This window comes from Crinia signifera, chromosome 7 (genome assembly GCF_055691185.1).
Source record: "Crinia signifera chromosome 7, ASM5569118v1, whole genome shotgun sequence".
NCBI lineage: Eukaryota > Metazoa > Chordata > Amphibia > Anura > Myobatrachidae > Crinia > Crinia signifera.
Genome location: NC_139223.1, coordinates 102,892,176 through 102,913,049, shown reverse-complemented (window position 1 = coordinate 102,913,049; position 20,874 = coordinate 102,892,176). Strand labels below are relative to the sequence as shown.

The following is a 20,874-nucleotide window of genomic DNA, read 5'->3' as shown; positions in this document are numbered from 1 at the left end:
TCCAACACCTCTCTTATTGCCATAATGAGAGCTTTTGGGCCACACAGGGAAGACAGAGTCCTGTAATGGCTACTCGTCCTCACCGTTGTCCTCTGAATCTGTATCAGACTCAGGCAACATGGCGGCCGAAGTGCGCTTGCGTGATTTACCCGGGGTGGAGGTAATGTTATCCATCCTTGCTGACAGGACTGATAAATCCTGCTGCACCTGCTTGGTCTGCACAGTATTTGCAGCCAGCTGGGAAGACACAGTTTTCACAGTTATTGAAGCACAGGCATCAAAGGAACACATCTAACAAGAAAGTTGTGAGCAATATGGCAAGTTAAACAAAACATATTAATGTTCAAATTGGGACAATGATATTATAGACTATATAAAACAATAATAATAATAAAATAAAAAAAGTATATGAAACGAGTAACAATCTGATGAGTATATTTATTTTATTTATGTATTAACAGTTTCTTATATAGCGCAGCATATTCCGTTGCACTTTACAAAGAAGACAGTGATACAACAAACAGGGTATTTACAGATAGTCAGATAGTAACAAGATAACATGCTCATATATGTAAAGGAGCTATTTGAACATGAAGCGGAAAAGGTACTTGTGTAGTTTCACGGCGCCCGATATATCGGATGCTATCCAAAGCGATTTTGTACTTGTTCATAACCCCACAATCCACTACACATGGAGTTGATTTTATATAGTGTGGCGAGCGCAGTAATCCATGTCTGCTCGCCACGCTTCTGGCTCGATGGCTCGAAACACTATATAAAATCATCTCCATGCGTAGAGGATAGTGGGGTTATGAACAGATAAAAATAAAAAATAAAAAAATCGCATAGGATCGCATCGATATATCCGCCGATATCACATCCGATATATCGTCCAATATATCATCCGATATCGTATCTGATATATCGGGCGCGGTGAAACTACACAAGTACGCGGAAAATATTAACCGGCGCAATAATAATCACACAGAGAATTATATAAGCAGGAATTACAGCAATATTGGGTAATGGCTATTGGGCTTTAATATCAATACTGCAGAAATGTATAAAAACATTTCAGGGGGGGGGGATGTAAAACAATAGACTTTTTTTTTTTTTACTGTACATTAGTATTCTAAGGGGGTCATTACCAAGTGAGCTGTCCCATTTATGAGTGTAAAAGAGCTAGAATATTCATTTTATTGGGCCAAAAAGTCCCTGGAACAATAATAAATGGTATGAAATGAGGTTTTGTGTAGCAGCAAGAATAAGATTCCTGCCGAAAACATGAAGCATTAAGGCATCTTGAATGACAATCTTAACAGTGAGAAATGCAAAGCACAGTATGTAGTCAATCAGAGATTTCTAGCATAAATGATAATGATTGGTCATCAAATTAAAAAAATGTATCAGCCTAGGGCAGGGGTGTCCAAACTTTTCGCGACGAGGGCCAGATTTGATGAGGTAAAAATGTGGGGGGCCGACCATTCAGCCTGACATTCTTTGATTTATTAATCACATCAGAATGATCCCCACAATCTGCCCCATTTACTCTATGTCCCCCAGCCTGCCTCTCCTTCACTGTATGTCCCCCATTCACTGTATGTTCCCCACTCTGCACCCATTCACTCTGTCCCACCGCCTGCCCACCTTCTCCTAATGTCCATCAGTGCCTCCATTCATTGTATGTCCCCAAGCCCGACCCTCCTTCACTGTATGAGTCCCATTCACTATGTACTCCACTCTGCCCCCATTCACTGTATGTTCCCCAGCCTTCCCCTGCACCCACTTCTCTGAATGGCCATCACTGCCTCCATTCACTGTATGTCCCCCAGCCTGACCCTCCTTCACTGTATGTCTCCCACTCTGCCCCCTCCCTTCTCTGTAATTTTCCCAGCCCCTTGTGTGAGTCAGAGGAAGGAGAGGCAAAGCCGGCACTGCAAGGACAGGAGATGCTTGGGCTTCCGCCCTCCTCCACTCTGCATGTTACGGGAGCAAGCTTCCCCCTTGCTGCACCCCCCCCCCTCCCCCCAAACACTGCTGTTACTGTGATTGTGGAGTAGGGTGATATACGATTGCAGCAGCAGGGGTAGGACGCCAAACACATCTGACTGTGGCAGCTGGCACCTCCTCACTGCAGCAGACAGCAAGGTAAAGGCATGCTCGCCAGGGCCCCACCTATAGTGTCCTGTGCTGTGCTTTCCACATCTAATGCTCTGCCCGCTTCCAGTTGGAGGCTGCGGGCCACTTGAAATGACAGCACGGGCCGCAATTGGCACCCGGGCCTGACTTTGGACATGCCTGGCCTAGGGAGTCTAAAAAAGGAGTCACAGGGTCCAACTTGTCGTGTGTTGGAATAATCTCAGAGTTACAGCTCATATATGGTGTTGGTAAAGAGGTATGTCTTGTGGTTTTCAAACCATCTTCAGAAGAAGTTGAGTGCATCCCCTCATTAGATACCAATGAGCTTTGCTGAAAAGGTAGGATAACATGAGAGGAAGTAACTCCCTCAATAGGCTCAGAGTGGATCTATAAGCGTGGATCCTATAACACTGTGGGAGATCTGGGTCTTAGATTCTTCGATTGTTTCCTGATAGGCAGCAGAGGTGGGAGGCAGCCGTGCCACCAAACGCTCAAAGCGCATATCCAAATAGGGTAATAGAATGCCACAAAATGCCTGAGCTAAAGTGCTAAGTGAAAGTATAGGCAACTGAGTGATACAGGACACTGGGGACATAACTGTCACTGTTGGCGATACTGAAGGGACAGGGGGTAGTGGAGAGTATTCCTCATGCTGAGGAGCAACAGACATATTGCAAAACATAATGTGATATATGTGACAATAGATAACAAAAGCTTTGCATTCACAAATTACAGAACATGAATAGTGAATCAGCAAATACAGTATACACCACTAGATGTAAAAAAAATAAAACTGTATGAGAGAAGACCACATCAAAAGTTAGTGGAAATTATTGGTGTACAAAACAATTAAGTATGTAGTAGAGAAATATTACGATAATAAAAGACATCTGTTTAGACAGGCGACTGTCCTCACCAAGGTCTGCAAAAAAGTCCAGGATACATCCACTGTGTGAATAATAGAGGATGGTAAACTTCAGCAGCAGTGTGATCATACAAAAGGTTAATATAGCAACCAGCAGTTTTATCACCAGAGAGCCCCTACAACCAGCAGCAACCTGTGAAAAGAAAGATAAGGCCTCTGACTGTGCCTTCACAGTCAAACAGCACTTAGTGCAGGAGAAAGTGAATTCACTCCAAGCAGCAACAAGCAGTCATTAACTAGTCAGGCACTAGCAGATTCAGTGATGTTTAGGCTCCAATAAGCAGCAGCAAGTTCAGGGTGAAGCAGCCCAAGATATCAGGCTCCAGCATCCTCAGGCACCTATAGTAGGAAAGTCTGTCACTCCACGTAGAGCCTGCAGCACAGGATAGCAAAGTGCAGCAGAAAATAGTTCACCAGACGTTCTCCTTCAGAGAGACCTCAATCTACCTTATAAAGGTAAGCTCTCTCTCACCAGTATCCATATCTGCTGCAAACCACTTTTTTTGCAGTGTCCGATGTAGGGGAAGTGCACAAAAGCCGGGAGATTAGTCACTACAGCAGAGGCTCCTAGCTTCTAACTTCGTGCCCAAGATGGCGGGGGCGGTCATGAATGCCTGTACTTTGCAGGCTCGACTCCAGTGGAGAAATAGCGGTTCCAGATCCAATAGCAGGAATAAACCACTTCTTGATGTGGTTGCACTGCAGCTGTCAACTTGTGTAGGTAAATTTAGCTGAATAATCCCTGTTCCAGGTCAGAGAAAATGTTTAGGGCTGGAGCCCAGATAAAATGCGGCCACACTAGGTGCCCGGCCCACCGGAAGTCTCTTGTAACAGTTTTAATACCAGTGGCCCATTCAGGCTCCTGGGAGTCTGACTGCTGTGTCCCACTAAGCTGGTGTGAGAGCCCACTGAGTTGTGGGGACATGCATTGCTCACAAGTAATCTGTGAGGTGGACCCAGGCACAAACTTTATTCTGCATATCACACAGGTTATCTTTTTCACCATGCCGGAGACTGTAACCTTCCCACAAACAGAATACACAGTGAAATACAGATATAAATCAGTGTGAAGTGTATAGAAACTATGTGCGAGCTTCTAACACTGTGTGTGTATAGCTTTAACAAGCCTGTGGGGGAGTACTCAGGCACTGAGGGGACCAGCACAACCTTAACCTGTACTCCCAGAATGACAAGTTAGTTTACAAGCACATATACATTCAAGTAATATGCATAAAGTACTGAGTGCACAAAGTAACACAATAAGCATTAGTTAAGCGCTAAACACTTGCTGTTCTGCTGCAGATGTCCCTCTCCAATGCCTCACTGCTGGGGAGCGTCTGATAGGCAGGGAGAAGCAGGAAGCAGTGTTGGCTCCCATAGAGGTCCCGCTCTGAGCAAGCCCCGCCCCCTGTAATGGTGCTGGGCTTATACTAATATTTATACTGGCGCTGGTTGTATTGTACAGCATTTTTATGGGGAACTGCCTTGGTGGTCCAGTGGCTAGCCCCTAGCATCCAGTTTGTGACAGAGGGCACTGCGCGGTCCCTGTGCAGGGACCCCGCGACCGCCGCCATCTTGCTGCACAATGCACCGGGGTTCCCCACTGTGAGGTACCTGGTATGTACTCACCACTGACTTCTTCGGACTGAGTCAGGAGTGTGCAGCATGCTGGGGGTGTTTAACGCTGCAGCACAATGCCCACGATGACAATCACCCTCTCAGGACAGTGGTCCTGCAGCAGGGACAGCTCGGTACCTTAAGAGGCCTGCAACTTAACTCTTCTCCTGACTTCCCACGAAGCAGGAATGCTGTGAAGTCCAACACAGCAAGCCCAAAATTATAAAATAAATAAAACTGAAGACAAACTCTCTGGAGCTTCAGCAGTGTGCCTCCTCTCCTGAGGGCACATTTTTCTAAACTGGTTCATGGGCGGGGAATCAGAGGGGAGTAGCCAGTACACCCAGTTCACAGTAATAGATGTGTCTGTCTCCTGCGGATACCCTCTAATACCCAATGACGATCCCAGTATCCCATAGGACTTTAGTGGAAATATATTTATGTGTATTTCATGTGTTTAGACAACATAACTGCAAGATAACTCATTTAAATATAAAATATTTGGAAATACAGAATAATGCATTATTCAAAATACTTCTGGTCTCAAGCATTTTGGGTAAGTGATACTCAACCTGATATACGCTACCCAGTGGGACCTCTAGCAACTGTCTCCTCCAAGACAATGCCAATTTTGTAGGGACATATTCAGCAGATTACATACAGATGACCAGATCCATTGTAATCTGCAGAGACCATGTGCCCCCACAGAGCCAGCTCCCCCCAGCCACAGCTTTGGCTGCAGTGCCATTGTTATGCCACTGCTGGAACTTCACCCTGCAGGAGAATGAGTCACTGTGGGAATCATACACTTTATTCCTAGTAATGCTTATTGTTAAATCCTAATGTTACATGTTCTGGCATGAATTGCCACCCAGTTATTATGGTATTCAAACTAAACCAATATTCCGCAAAATACATAAATGTAGTAAAGAGGTAACTCTTTACCATACATTGACAATATAATATAAACATCTGCGGTACCACCATTAGAAATAAATATCCCCCCAAAAATGTTTTTGAAGCTACATTTTTTTAGGTTGATTTGAAAATTTAAGAGGGCCAGAAATGTGTACACTGTATAGATAGGAGTGAAGTAGGAGGGGAGGAGCAATGCATGCTCAATTAGAGTGACTGACTCCTTCCTGCATGTTCCACAGAAAACATCCTTGTTGTGGCTAGTGTCAAGAATTATTATTACCAATACTACATTAAACTGTAAAGTAAAGATACAAGTTTTTTTCTATACTGTTTTTGCTCAATTTGTGAAGCATTATGGCTAATAAAGTGTTTTTTAAACAGGTTGCATTTGTTCCTCGAGTGGCTGTTTCACCAGTGCAGGCAAAATGTAGGCGCAACCTCCCTTGGAGTGGCTCACCTCCTTCGGTGTTTTATGAGCTGCACAAAGAAAAATCCATTGTTCGGTTGCAGTCATCTGAGTGCAAGTTTCAGGGTGACATTCAGTCTGAAATAAAATACAATACAAAGCATTAATATTGATTATTTTACAAAATATTACAGGCAATAATTTACTTTGAAGCACATAGAAAATATATATTTTTATCTACATTTAACAGATTACCTGAAGTTTGACAGCAAGACCATTAAGTTCAAGACAAAACTGCCTAAAAGGTTAAAACAAAGAACACAAAAATTAATAAAAAACATCCAGTATTTTTATATACAAAATAAACACAATTATTCATAAGAATTTATATGTAAAATAAATGTTCAGATAGATATATAGAAATCCTTTGGTGGCACTCCCAGTTGTTTGCAATCCAACAGGAAAATAAACTGTGTATGTTATATGCAGCATGGGGGGTTGCGGCGGCACTCAAATAAAAACACATCAGCCGATGGTTGTGGTGACTACAACCATCGGCTGATGTGTTTTTATTCGAGTGCCGCCGCAACCCCCCACGCTGCAGAGATATATAGATATATATATATATATATATATATATATATATATATATATACAATATTCTGTGGGAAACGCACACTTTCCAATGTAATTCAGGCAGGGGTTCAAGGTCTGAACAAATAGATATAGTAAGCCAGCCAGAGAGACCCTCAGTCTCCTGGAACGACAGGACCAGCACACCCTTATATTAGATGCAAAAAGTGTATTTATTGAAGCATCGTGTCCTAAGGGCACTTGTGCATGATTGTATGCTGCTGTCTTCAGTCCTTGGCCAGTCACTGCTAAGTATGATGAATTTTTATCTCTTTGATGATGATTGACACGATGCTTCAATAAATACACTTTTTGCATCTAATATAAGGGTGTGCTGGTCCTGTCGTTCCAGGAGACTGAGGGTCTCTCTGGCTGGCTTACTATATATATATATATATATATATATATATATATATATATATATATATATATAGCGTGTGGTGGACCGGCACTCCCACAATCAGTTCAACGATGCTGCGTGCCTTTGCCAAAATAGGATACAAAGCAGGGATCCCCAAGAGGATCAAGCACGTCACTGCAGCAATTTCTTTGAAGTTAAGATGTTTATTGAGCCTCGACGGGCCGTTTCGGGGTGCAACCCCTTCCTCAAGAGACTTCAAACATATAAATATCTATATCTATATATATATATGTATGGAACAGGCATGAACCTCTGCGCCAAGTGTATTTCAGACAGTTCTCCAGTAAATGATCCCCTTATGTGACAATAGGGGGAATACCAGCACCAAAGTCAATTTTGGACCTGCAGCTGCTTTTCTCTATGGGTGAAATCTCTGGAATCCGCAGAGAGAAATGGATCTAGAGAAAGGCAGAGAAAAGGCGCTTCATGGTGCAATATCACTTATAAAAAGTTTAATGGACAATGGTAAAATCCAGGTACAAGCAGATAAAGACTCGTACCACAAGTAAAAGCACTGTGGACTGGGTACCACAAGATTTTAAAACATAGCCACAGGCTAGACTGCTCACACATCTGCGCTAGAACAAGGATCCGCCAAAGGACACCGCTATGCTGGCTTGCAGGGAGGCGTGCAGGGGTAACCAGGAGCCAGACGCCAGTAGTGAGGAAAGAGGGAGCGTCGTAGGCCACGCCCTGACGCTTTTTGTCGTATAGACTTCGTCAGAGGGCGTGGCTACTACGTACGCTCTGAAGGTTTAAATGAGCCCGAAGCTGTCAATCAATTTGATAGTCTGGTATCGGCATTGGTTGCCGTCCTAAAGTGGGCGTGGGTATAATGCACGTAAGGCTGGCCCCTATATACCAGTGTATAAGACAGCCCAGCTATTATAGCTGGCGTGCGTAATGCGTACAGCGTCATATGACGCGCTCGGCGTCACATGACGAGATAGTAGAGGTCTAGATCTCAGTGTATGTGAAGCGTCAAATTACGCGTTCAGCGTCAAATGACGATATTAGAGGTGGAGCTAGCCACGAGAGGCCGGCGTGAGTGAAACGCCTCCGTAGTGACGCGTAATTTGACGAGGGAGACGGGGCAGGCTAAGCTTCACTGCTATAAACAAAATACTGCCTCTGTAGAGGCGATGTATGTGAAGCGTCAAATGACTCATTCAACGTAAGATGACGATATGAAGGTGGAACTTACCATAAAAAAAACGAGGGACCGGCAAAAGAAAAACGCCTCCAAAATGACGTATTTGACAAGGGGCGGGCTGTACTTTACTGATGTAAACAAGATAATGCCTCTGTAGAGGCAATGTGTTTTTATATATGTGCTGCTAAAATGCCAGCATAAGAGCCAGATGGGGAGGCATGAGATTTATTTGTATGGAAACCATTGACCCAGACATGCGCAGGATAATACCTAGCAAAAAGTGAGCGAAGTGTGAGCAATTTAACCCAGACTTTACAATTCAAATAACATACATGATAAAATCCATATACACAAATACATCACACAAATATATAAACCACCTTCAATCTGCTTATCAAGGAAGCATATTGGAAGCATATTGTTTTGTATTGGACTACCCAGACTCTTTTAGTTCCCCAACGGGATTTCATAGTCAAATTGTTACAGCTAAAGTTAAAGCACAATGTTATGCCCAGTCTAAATAGACATTGAACCCAACATGTCTTTGGGCCCGGTCATTTATACACCAATTTGTACAAAGCTCATTTATATATGCATACTAATGTTCTATTTGTTTTCAAAAATTGTGAAAATCAATAAAAACTTTTCAAAACAGAAACTGCTTGGTTGTTGTGGAGCCAGTGTAAGACCAGAACTTAATGTGCAGACAGGTCTTCACCAGGGTACCCCTCTGCTTGGGTCACCTGGTATCGTATGCCATTATTAAATAGCCCGAATAAAACGGTTTTCAGAGTAGTGATAGAATTGTGCAAAAGGATGCCCACTGCTCTCTCCAGCCGCCGGCCCATCTGCCACTGGAAACTTCTGAGGCTCACAGCATCTTCACTGCCACGGGCCGCCCGGAAGCTGTACCTCTCTTCTCTGCTAGTCAGGGAGGGAGTGTCACATGACTCTGGTTGTATGAGCCATCTAAAGACAAAATTGCATGTGCTTAAAAGCACATGCAATCTGTGCCCAATCTCAACTGATCTGACGTGCAGCACATCAGATCAGAGGACCAATCCTCCAATCTCCCTGGCCGGCATTGTATGATTGTGTGCACACAATCTGCATATAATCCATTGACATTGTATGATTGGGTGCAATGTCTTTCTGATGTATGGCCACCTTTACAGTATGCTTGTTTGGAGGATGTAGTGAGAGACCCATAGCCATGCACAATCATGCAATGGAACAGCACAGAGACAAAGAAAAAACTTCTGAGCTGTGTTTCAGGCGACATTCTTGTCAAGCTACCGAAAACCCGAGAGGACTCCTGATAGCATGGAATCCGCACACATTGCACAGAGAGGGTGTTCGAAAAGGAGATTAATGATTGCAGCTCATTCACCCCAGTGTTGCAGACCACAACATGAGGAACCACTTATTTTAAAATGGAGTTCCTATTTACTTATATAGCGTATAAAATACATGCTACAAGTAAATGCAATCCCTGCTTTCTGGGCAAAGTGCCAGAGAAATTCATCCTTTGGAGGAAACAGACTTTCTTGAAAGAGAATTTTTTCCAGTGAAGCAGCATCTTTACATGCACAGCAGCCAAATGCAACCATGATGTATGAGAGCTCAGCACTGTGCATGCCTAGTGGCGAAGACTAGCAAAGTGATTCCCCACATTTTTAAAGGGGGAACTAATATGGAGACAGAATTTACCACTACATCTACTGTATTTAGAACAGATTATATGCTTTCTGTAACTAATACGAATAGGAAAACCAAACAGACACTGTAGCAACGAACATCTTTAATCACTACACTGACTATTATCTTTTTACTTTATTGTATCCGATATTTTGCTATACCATATGTCTAATAAGGTTTATTCTTTAACATTAAAAATGGTTGTTTTATATAAAAATAATTTTTGATAAAAGCACATTTTTTTTTCTAATTTTGATAGATAAGCAATGCTCTAAAATCAAGGATTTGCAAAAGATCCTCCTGTGTGATATATAAACTTAGTTTTCTCATAGTATATATAAATATTGGATTGTAGTCATCAGGGATCAGGATCGGCGGGATCCCAGTATTTGGCCCCAAAAACACCGGGATTAGACTGCACACTCAGACGCTGCCAGGCTGTTCCCGATGCCCGGCGTGATGGTCAAAGGTCACGCTGAGCAGGCTAAACAGCTGCTCCGCCCACCCACAGCATCACTCCTCGGCCCAACTCTCAGGCATGCCTGTAGCTCCCTGGGCCAGCTTCCACACGCACCTCCAGCAGCAACAGCATCGCTCCTCGGCCCGGCTCTCAGCAGTCTACCCACACAGCTCCTGGCTGCTCCCGCCGTAGCCGGGGTGGCCGGGCCTTTTTTTTATTTAGGCAGCCAATCCCGGGATTGGGCATTTTTCAAACTGGAATTCCGGGATTGAAAAAATGCCCCGAGATTGGCATCCCTAGTATTCATTCTAATGAACCCCAAGCCTATTAGTTGCATTGTTCTTTAAAGTTGTTATACAGTATATAAACCATCTACAGTGTACAAAGTAATATAGGCCCTTATTCTGATTGATGCGTACTTTTCCGCATACTTTCGGATAGCGTCTTTACGGCGTCTGCGCATGCGTGGAGAACGCAACGCGCATGTGCCATGCATTGACTCCGTACCTGTTCGGCCAAATCCCGTACAAAACTGTGCACCGCAATCAGTCTGGAAATATGGGCGTATTATGGGCGTCATGCGGAATGACACATGGGCGTAGTTTCAAAGTGGGCAAAACTGGGAGGAAACATGGGCGGACACGGGGGAGTACACTTATGTTGGGGGGCGTGCATTCGGATAGCACTCCGAATGCACGCGAACAAAACCGATAGAAATGTGCGGTGTCCATAAGTCAAGTATTGCTTTGCGGAAACCACTCGGTCTTGCGGTAGGCGAACGGAACGCCTAATGACTACAAGCATTAACACCTGAACCCAATACAATCGACTCCTTTACTCATTACTCACTAATAGGACGCTTGTCAGTGCTTTAATTGAAACCATTGCACTTCAATTGCTGTAAGGGTTAATGTGTGCAATGCATGTGTTAGGCATGGTTGTAAGGATATATTGGCATATAATTGATTCCAATTCCAAATAAACATTTTTTTATGAGGATAGGTAATTGAATAAGTGGGTCATGTGATGTATTGCAGAATAGACATAATAGTGGGTAGTTTTGCGTAAATACACCGCTTCCGTGCGGACGGACCGCTTGCCATCCGTTCGGATGCGGTATTCCCGTGCATACTCTGTAATACCGTGCAGAATCTGAGTGTTTCCCCCGCACACGCATGGTTTGTATGTCGTCCGTAAACACGCCCTGTTCTTAAAGAGTGAGCCCGTCCGAATGCGGAGGACACGTGGGCGTTTCTACGGACGATGGCCGCACGCGGCAGCACAGCGTGGCGTGCGGACCGCACCGTAAGAATTCGGGAATATCCGCATCAATCAGAATAAGGGCCCTAGTCACAAAAATTCTACTAAAAGCACGTCAATGTCTTGCAAAATTGCTGTGGTCTTATATACTCAAACTAGGTTGACTAAGGGGGGGTAAAACCTTAGCCACAAGATACTGAGAGGGAGGGGTATTCAATCCGTGCAATGGTCGAAAAACGCTTAGCAAACACATGGATCCGTAAATTACTTGAGGATCAATGTGTTTTAGTCAACTATTTTCTGTGGATGCAGATATGACTTTAGACAAAAGCCAAAACTGCACCAGCAAAAAATCCATCCAAAAACTGGCACATTGAATTGGTAGGTCTGTATTTTTATGGAGTAGACAAAATACCAATACGTGATTTATTACCCTCCCCCATAGACTGACATTTATGCTGTCATATCACGTTTAACCCGAGAAGCATGCCTGTTATCCCTACACCTTAACACAGGCACAACATATAGGTGTAAAAATGGTTTTCATATATAAATTTTGTATCATCCCCAGAACTAGGACTGGCCAACCTATGGCTCTCTAGATGTTGTGAAACTACACATCCCAGCATGCTTTACCACAGTTCTACCATTCCATAATATTAAAACTGTGATAGTGCATGCTGGGACTTGTAGTGTCCACAACAGCATAAACCAGGGGTCCTCAAACTTTTTTGCTCTGGGACCCCATCAGGTGATAAAAATAATCAGAGGACCGCAGCAAGTTACTGCAGAAGGTCATCACATCACGTGTAGTCAGCAGACAGCACAGGCATGGCAGCATTGTGGAGGCACAAAGTGATGTGAGGAGGCTAAATAACAGACAATTCAACAGAATTTTCAGACTCCTTGAATCACTGACTAAGATTAAAAAGTCATCAGCCTGATGGTCAGTAACATGGAATCGCAACCCCATGCTGAGATGGTCAGGACCCACAGTTTGGGAACCACTGGCATAAACTAAAGATCATTTAGTCTACCATTAAAAGAATGCCACAGGTTTCAATTAATAAATGGTACCCGGATGGCTGACATACCATGTCTAGGTCAACAGTCAATAGATCCACAACATATGGTCGACACATAAGTAGGTCGACACGACCTTCACCATTTAAATTATTAAAACTTTCATACTTTACTGTACTTTTCACATGGATTCTGATTGGGTAAAGTGTGCTGAGCGAGGCACCTGGCCCAAAGGAAGGTTATCCATGTGTGAGCACACAGTACACTGATTGGGGGTCCACCCACTTATACCACCAACACGGTGCGGATTGATAAGGTCAGTGATGGGTAGAAAATCAAGTTTTGTGATATATCATTTGTTGTTTATAGGGAAAATGTAATATATTACTGTAATTGTATGCAACAGAAGTTTTGTTGAACGTCACTGACAATTTACAGCAAACTATTGTGCTTGTAAAGAAGATAAAATACCTACCGAAGATGTTCATACTTCCACACACCTTCATCTTGACCTTCAGGGGGTTCTAGTATTTTGTCAATGTTGGAACAATCTGTTCTTATATTCTGTTGAATGTACTGCAAAATTGAATTTGGAATATTAGCAATGTCATTCATATGTTTTCTGAAATATGGGTACTTCTGTATTATCTGGGCTCCCATGTTAAATGCACCCCATTTTTTTCATACCCCTACTATCCAACTACGCACGGAGTTGATCTTATATAGTGTGGCGAGCGCAGCGAGCCACTGTGCCCGAAGCGTGGCGAGCCCCGCGGTCTCATAAGAAAAACGGGAGCCCAGATATTACATAAGTACCGAAATATGCAAAAAGGATTACTTCTTGGTATAGATTTATTTAAATATTAACAGTTTCTTATATAGCGCATACATATTCCGCAGCGCTTTACAGAGAATATTTGAATATTCACATCAGTCCCTACACGCACACAGATATTCTGGGGTTAATTTTGTTGTAAGCCAATTAGCCTACCAGTATATTTTTGGATTGTGGGAGGAAACCCACGCAAGTACGGGGAGAATATACAAACTCCACACAGGTAGGGCCATCTTGGGAGTCGAACTCCTGACCTCAGCGCTGTGAGGCAGTAATGCTAACCATTACCCCATCCGTACTGCCCCAAGATATAGATATACCAAGGTATAAACCATTAACCTTTGCTACCCAGATCTACTGATGCCTCAAACGCATATCATTACTACTCAGTGTGGGAACTTTTCTGCTAGCACTGCCAAGAACCCTTACCTCTATAAGCTTCACATTTAAACAAATAAAAAGGAAATACCACTGTGCTAGTTGCATAAAAAAATGCCCACCATGAGTAGCTCCCCTCTCCCATCAGAGTTGTTCATTGTAAAACTACCAGGATAAGCAAATAAATTACTGTAAATGTCTCCATGCAATATTAAACAATGGCATTATTGGTAAGTATCAAACCATGGAGAAGTTGCTAATAGTAACCAGCTTACTACAAATATGCACTATAGCCGATGAGTCTGCAAAAGGAGTGCAACATTTGGCAGCATCACATGCTTCTCAAGGAGGGCTGGACTGAATACCGTGAGGAAAATGCTCACTGCCTGACCTGTGGCGAGAAGAGCTATGAGGGAAGGTTAGCTGCACACTGCAGTTTTGTAGACAAAAACTGGGAGAGTCTGTCGCACAGGATTGGATGTGTCGATTGGTCAGTACATTGGTTTGCCCCCTGCTTATACAAATGATGAGTGATGATAATAATAATAATAATAATATTACCTCTCAGGGGTGTGCTACTACTGACAATTGTAGTAAAGTAATTAGGACAGAAAATTTGTGTCTTGGTGTGGTGGACCTTACATCAATCACAATAAAAATAAAATGTAGTTTTTATTTAGATGTATTTAAAAACTGCGAAATATTAAAAAACATACAAATAATGACGAACACAGTGAGAATAGTGCATGTTTAAAAACAGCAGGTGCGGGGGTTCCGTGTATGATTCAATGGTCTTTATTTTGTTATTCTTTGACTGCAGCATTACAAAAATGCTCTGTTGAAAACGTAGAGAAAAGACAAAGTCAGGTGGCCCAAACCTCAGATCCCTTTGTTACAATTTTGCAACAGTGTCAATGGGGCAGATGTATCAACCAGCGTTAAGTGCAAAAATGCACTTAACGCTGGTTAACTGGGGGGGATTACGTCTGGGGGGGGGGGGAGGGGGGGGGGGGGGGGGCGACGGCGAGTGCGCATGTGCGGGGCGGCGAGGGAGCCGATAAGGAGAGCCGTTAACGCTGGGCATAACGGCTCTCCTTATCGGCATGGTGGATGTTAATACATCTCCCCATAACGAGTGCCCGCTTCTCCTCGTTATGCAGGAGAAGCGGGACGTTATTTCAGAAGCGCAACCAGACTGTGTTAGTACATCTGCCCCAATGTGTGTTGATTAGTATTTGAACAAGGTTTCAATTTCTACAGAGACTGAATAGTCTGTTTTTGTCAGTTTGCTTTAAAAAACAGGTCACCTACATTTATGCCTTTTAAAGGCCAAATACCCTTATGCGGCCCGTGCTGTCATTTCAAGCAGCCCGCAGCCTCCAGCTGGAAGCGGGCAGAGCATCAGATGTGGGAAGCACAACACAGGGCACTAAAGGTGGGGCCACGGCGACCGCACCTTTACCTTGCTGTCTGCTGCAGTGAGGAGGTGCCGGCCCCCACAGTCAGATGTGTTTGGCGTCCTACCCCTGCTGCTGCAATCGTATACCACCATACTCCACAATCACAGTGACAGCAGTGTGTGGGGAGGGAATGCAGCAAGGGGGAAGCTTGCTCTCGTAACATGCAGAGCGAAGGAGGGCAGCAGCGGGAGCCCAAGCATCTCCTGTCCTTGCAGTGCCTGCTTTGCCTCTCTGTCCTCTGGCTCACACAAGGGGATGGGAAACATACAGAGAAGGGAGGGGGCAGAGTGGGGGACTTACAGTGAAGGAGGGTCAGGCTGGGGGACATACAGTGAATGGAGGCAGTGATGGCCATTCAGAGAATAGGGAGCAGGGGCAGGCTGGGGGACATACAGGGAATGGGGGGCAGAGTGGGGTACATAGTGAATGGAGGTCATACAGTAAATGGGAGTCATACAGTGAAGGAGGGTCAGGCTTGGGGACATGCAATGAATGGAGGCACTGATGGACATTAAGAGAAGTGGGGCAGGCTGGGGGACAGAGTGAATGGGTGCAGAGTCGGGGACATACAGTGGAGGAGGGGCAGGCTGGAGGACATACAGTGAATGGGGGCAGGCTGGGGGACCATTCTGATGTGATTAATGATTCAAAGAATGTCAGGCTGAATGGTTGGCCCCCACACATTTACACTTCACCAAATCTGGCCCTCGTCGCAAAAAGTTTGGACACCCCTGCCCTAGTGATTTAGAACTCTATGGGTTATAATGGTTAACATAATCCAAAATTGATATGATGTGTTAATATTAATCCTCATATGATTTACTTATAATTGTAGTATATGTTTGTAGAGGAATATGCACATCAAATCAAAAAGGGACAAAGTATGATATTAGGTCTCTGGCAGACCGTAAACCCAAAAAGTATTGTGCGTTCTATCCCCAAAATTATAAGGGGGTGACACCGTGTTGACTGGACCACTGTAATAAGTTACACTGAGCAATAGTGAATGTGGTTTGTAGGTATGAATCAGCTCATTTTATACGTGTACCCACATTGGAGGAATGCAGCTTCGGGTATCAGCCGGTATAATAAGTTTTTTAGCGTGACAGCTGAGGAGTCAAAACGGGCGTTGTCAACGCTAATCTACACAGAGAATAAGATACAATTATACATTTCAAATTAGAGCAGAGAAACGCTGGAAGTCTTTGAAAAAACAAGGCCTTGAAAAAAAAACACATCCACTATTGCTCAGTGTAGCTTATTATTACAGTGGTCCAGTCGGCACGGTGTCACCCCCTTACAATTTTGGGGATAGAACACACGATACCGACTGTTTGGGTTCACGGTCTGCCAGAGACCTAATATCATACTTTGTCCCTTTTTTATTTGATGTGCATATTCCTCTGCAAATATATATTACAATTATAAGTAAATCATGAGGATTAATATTAACACATCATATCAATTTTGGATTCTATTAACCATTATAACCCATAGAGACAAAGGGATCTCAGGTTTGGGCAACCTGACTCTTTTCTCTATGTTTTTAGCAGAGCATTTTTGTAATGCTGCAGTCAAAGAATAACAAAATAAAGACCATTGAATCACACATGGAACCCCCGCACGTGCTGTTTTTAAACACGCACTATTCTCACTGTGTTCGTCATTATTTGTATGCTTTTTAATATTTCACAGTTTTTAAATACATCTAAATGAAAGCTACTTTCTATTTGTTTAGTTATTGATCGAAGGTCCACCACACCAAGACACACATTTTCTGTCTAATTACTTTGCTGCAGTTTTGTACCTTCTCTGGTACTAGCACAGGAGGGGGCACCCACCCTCCATGCCTACCTTTATCAATTTGTATACCTCCCTATACCTACTTGGTTACTGGCATGGGCGCCCACCCATATGCTAGTGTGGCTGAAGAACCACCTAGCCAAATGGCTCTCGGGCAGGAACCACTGATTGATGCACTGCAGCCCGATCTACCAATGGGGGCCAAAGCGGACCAGGGAGGCGGCATGGCGCAGCAGTTGGACCCTACAGCTCCCAGTATGCAGCTCCGAAAGGAGAGAGGAGCCACTGCTGCCCAGAGTGCGCCACTCAGTGAGTCTGGCAGAGGGACCCAGGGTACGCTGCAGAAGGGCTTTGGGGTGAGCCGCAGCCCGGATCACCTCTGGAGGCTGCGGTGTGACCACCAGGCATGTAGGTGACTCCCCTGGGCTGTAGAGCTAAGGGAGCCCAGCGCTCAGAGTCTAAGCATGGTACAAAAGAATCAATGGATTGTAAGTACAGTGCATGTTGAGCACTACAGGGAACATCTGTGACTGGCACTACTGTGGACAGGATATGTAATTGGCACTAAATATCTGTAATAAAATGATTGGCTAGCATTCAAACTCAGTGCCTGATATAGTACACAATATTGGTTTCATATTTTGAAACCTTGTGTGTATTTCATGTGTATGATGTGCTTTTGCATTCACACATGGGTCCCACCCTCAAGATCTCACTGAAATATAAAAATAAATACAGAATAATCCAATATCCAAAATGCTTCTGGCCCATAGCATTTCGGATAAGGGATACTCAACCTGTAGTACACAAGCTATAAAAAAAAAGTTTACCATATTTTGTAGGTATACAGTTGTTAGGTTGACACTATTAACCCCTTCATGACAGAGCCAGTTTGTGCCTTCATGACAGAGCCCTTTTTTTCAAATCTGACATGTCTCACTTAAGTGGGGATAACTTTTTTTTGCTTTTACTTATCCCAGTGATTTTGAGATTGTTTTCTCGTGACACATTGTACTTCAAGTTAGTGGTAAATTTTCGTCGATACAGTCTGTGTTTTTTTGTGAAAAATACCAAAATATCGTGAAAAAATGGAAAATTTAGCAATTTGCAAAATGTTAAATTTTCTGCTTGTGAGACAAATAATCATACCACTCAAAATAGTTAATAACTAACATAGACCATATGTCTACTTTATGTTTCCATCATTATTTCAACTTCCTTTTAATTTTTTTGGACACTAGGAGGCTTACAATATGAATAGCAAATTCTCAAATTTTCATGAAAATTTCAAACACTGATTTTTTTAGGGACCAGTTCAGTTCTGATGTGACTTTGAGGGACTTGTATGTGAGACACCCCCATAAATGATGCCATTTCAAAAACTGCACCCCTCACAGTATTCAAAACAGCATTTTGGAAGTTTGTTAACCCTTTAGGTGTTTCACAGGAATTAAAACAAAGTGTAGGTGAAATTTCAAAATTTCTTTTTTTTTGCAGAGTTTCAATTTTAATACATTTTTCTAACGAATACAGTAGATTTTACTAGAGAAATGTGACTAAAAATTGATTCCCCCAATTCTTTTGTTTTCAAAAATATCCTATATGTGGCCCTAGTGTGCACGTTGACCAAACCACAGGCTTCATAATAGAAGGAGCACCTACTTGATTTTGGAGCCTCCTTTTTATGAGATTTTTTTTTAGGCACCATGTAGGTTTCTAGGCACCATAAGTGCTAAAAGTTAGGAACCTCCCCCACAAGTCACCCCATTTTGCAATCTACACCCCTCAGGGAATTCATCTAGGGGTATAGTGTACATTTCAAACCCCCAGGGGTTTCACCAATTTTGGTACAACTGGGATGTGAAAATGGAAAATTACATTTTTTTACACAAACATGCAGTTCTGGCTCAAAATTTTTCATTTTCACAAGGAATGAAGGAGACAAAGCACCCCAAAATCTGTGCCCCAATTTCTCCCGAGTACGGCAATGCCTCACATGTGACCAAAAAATACCAGTTGGGTGCATGGCAGGACTCAGAAGGGAAGGAGTGATTTTTGGATTTTGCAGCAAAGATTTTGGTGGAATGAATGGTGGGTGCTATGTTGCATTAGCAAGACTCCCAAAGCACCAATACAGTGGAACCCCCCCACAAGTCACCCCATTTTGCAAAGTACACCCCTCAGGGAATTCATCTAGGGGTATAGTGTACATTTCAAACCCCCAGGGGTTTCACCAATTTTGGTACAACTGGGATGTGAAAATGGAAAATTACATTTTTTTACACAAACATGCAGTTCTGGCTCAAAATTTTTCATTTTCACAAGGAATGAAGGAGACAAAGCACCCCAAAATCTGTGCCCCAATTTCTCCCGAGTACGGCAATGCCTCACATGTGACCAAAAAATACCAGTTGGGTGCATGGCAGGACTCAGAAGGGAAGGAGTGATTTTTGGATTTTGCAGCAAAGATTTTGGTGGAATGAATGGTGGGTGCTATGTTGCATTAGCAAGACTCCCAAAGCACCAATACAGTGGAACCCCCCCCACAAGTCACCCCATTTTGCAAACTACACCCCTCAGGGAATTCATTTAGGGGTATAGTGTACATTTCAAACCCCCAGGGGTTTCACCAATTTTGGTACAACTGGGATGTGAAAATGGAAAATTACATTTTTTTACACAAACATGCAGTTCTGGCTCAAAATTTTTCATTTTCACAAGGAATGAAGGAGACAAAGCACCCCAAAATCTGTGCCCCAATTTCTCCCGAGTACGGCAATGCCTCACATGTGACCAAAAAATACCAGTTGGGTGCATGGCAGGACTCAGAAGGGAAGGAGTGATTTTTGGATTTTGCAGCAAAGATTTTGGTGGAATGAATGGTGGGTGCTATGTTGCATTAGCAAGACTCCCAAAGCACCAATACAGTGGAACCCCCCCACAAGTCACCCCATTTTGCAAACTACACCCCTCAGGGAATTCATCTAGGGGTATAGTGTACATTTCAAACCCCCAGGGGTTTCACCAATTTTGGTACAACTGGGATGTGAAAATGGAAAATTACATTTTTTTTACACAAACATGCAGTTCTGGCTCAAAATTTTTCATTTTCACAAGGAATGAAGGAGACAAAGCACCCCAAAATCTGTGCCCCAATTTCTCCCGAGTACGGCAATGCCTCACATGTGACCAAAAAATACCAGTTGGGTGCATGGCAGGACTCAGAAGGGAAGGAGTGATTTTTGGATTTTGCAGCAAAGATTTTGGTGGAATGAATGGTGGGTGCTATGTTGCATTAGCAAGACTCCCAAAGCACCAATACAGTGGAACCCCCCCACAAGTCACCCCATTTTGCAAACTACACCCCTCAGGGAATTCATCTAGGGGTATAGTGTACATTTCAAACCCCCAGGGGTTTCACCAATTTTGGTACAACTGGGATGTGAAAATGGAAAATTACATTTTTTTACACAAACATGCAGTTCTGGCTCAAAATTTTTCATTTTCACAAGGAATGAAGGAGACAAAGCACCCCAAAATCTGTGCCCCAATTTCTCCCGAGTACGGCAATGCCTCACATGTGACCAAAAAATACCAGTTGGGTGCATGGCAGGACTTAGAAGGGAAGGAGTGATTTTTGGATTTTGCAGCTCAGATTCTGGTGGAATTTTGGTGGGTGCTATGTCGCATTAGCAAGACCCCCCAAGCACCAACACAGTGGAACCCCCCCCACAAGTGACCCAAT

At 43.4% G+C, this 20,874-nt stretch overlaps 1 protein-coding gene across 2 annotated transcripts in view; it reads right to left on the bottom strand.

The window, feature by feature from the left end:
* Positions 1-20,874, bottom strand: part of MOB4 (MOB family member 4, phocein) — a 91,914-nt gene that overhangs the window by 31,154 nt on the left and 39,886 nt on the right. For both annotated transcript variants that reach the window (XM_083153562.1, XM_083153563.1), the window contains 3 exons: positions 13,129-13,229; positions 6,261-6,303; positions 6,057-6,143 (listed from right to left, as the gene is read on the bottom strand). In XM_083153562.1, coding sequence (XP_083009688.1) covers positions 6,057-6,143; positions 6,261-6,303; positions 13,129-13,229 — 231 coding nt within the window. The remainder of the gene's footprint in view (positions 1-6,056; positions 6,144-6,260; positions 6,304-13,128; positions 13,230-20,874) is intronic.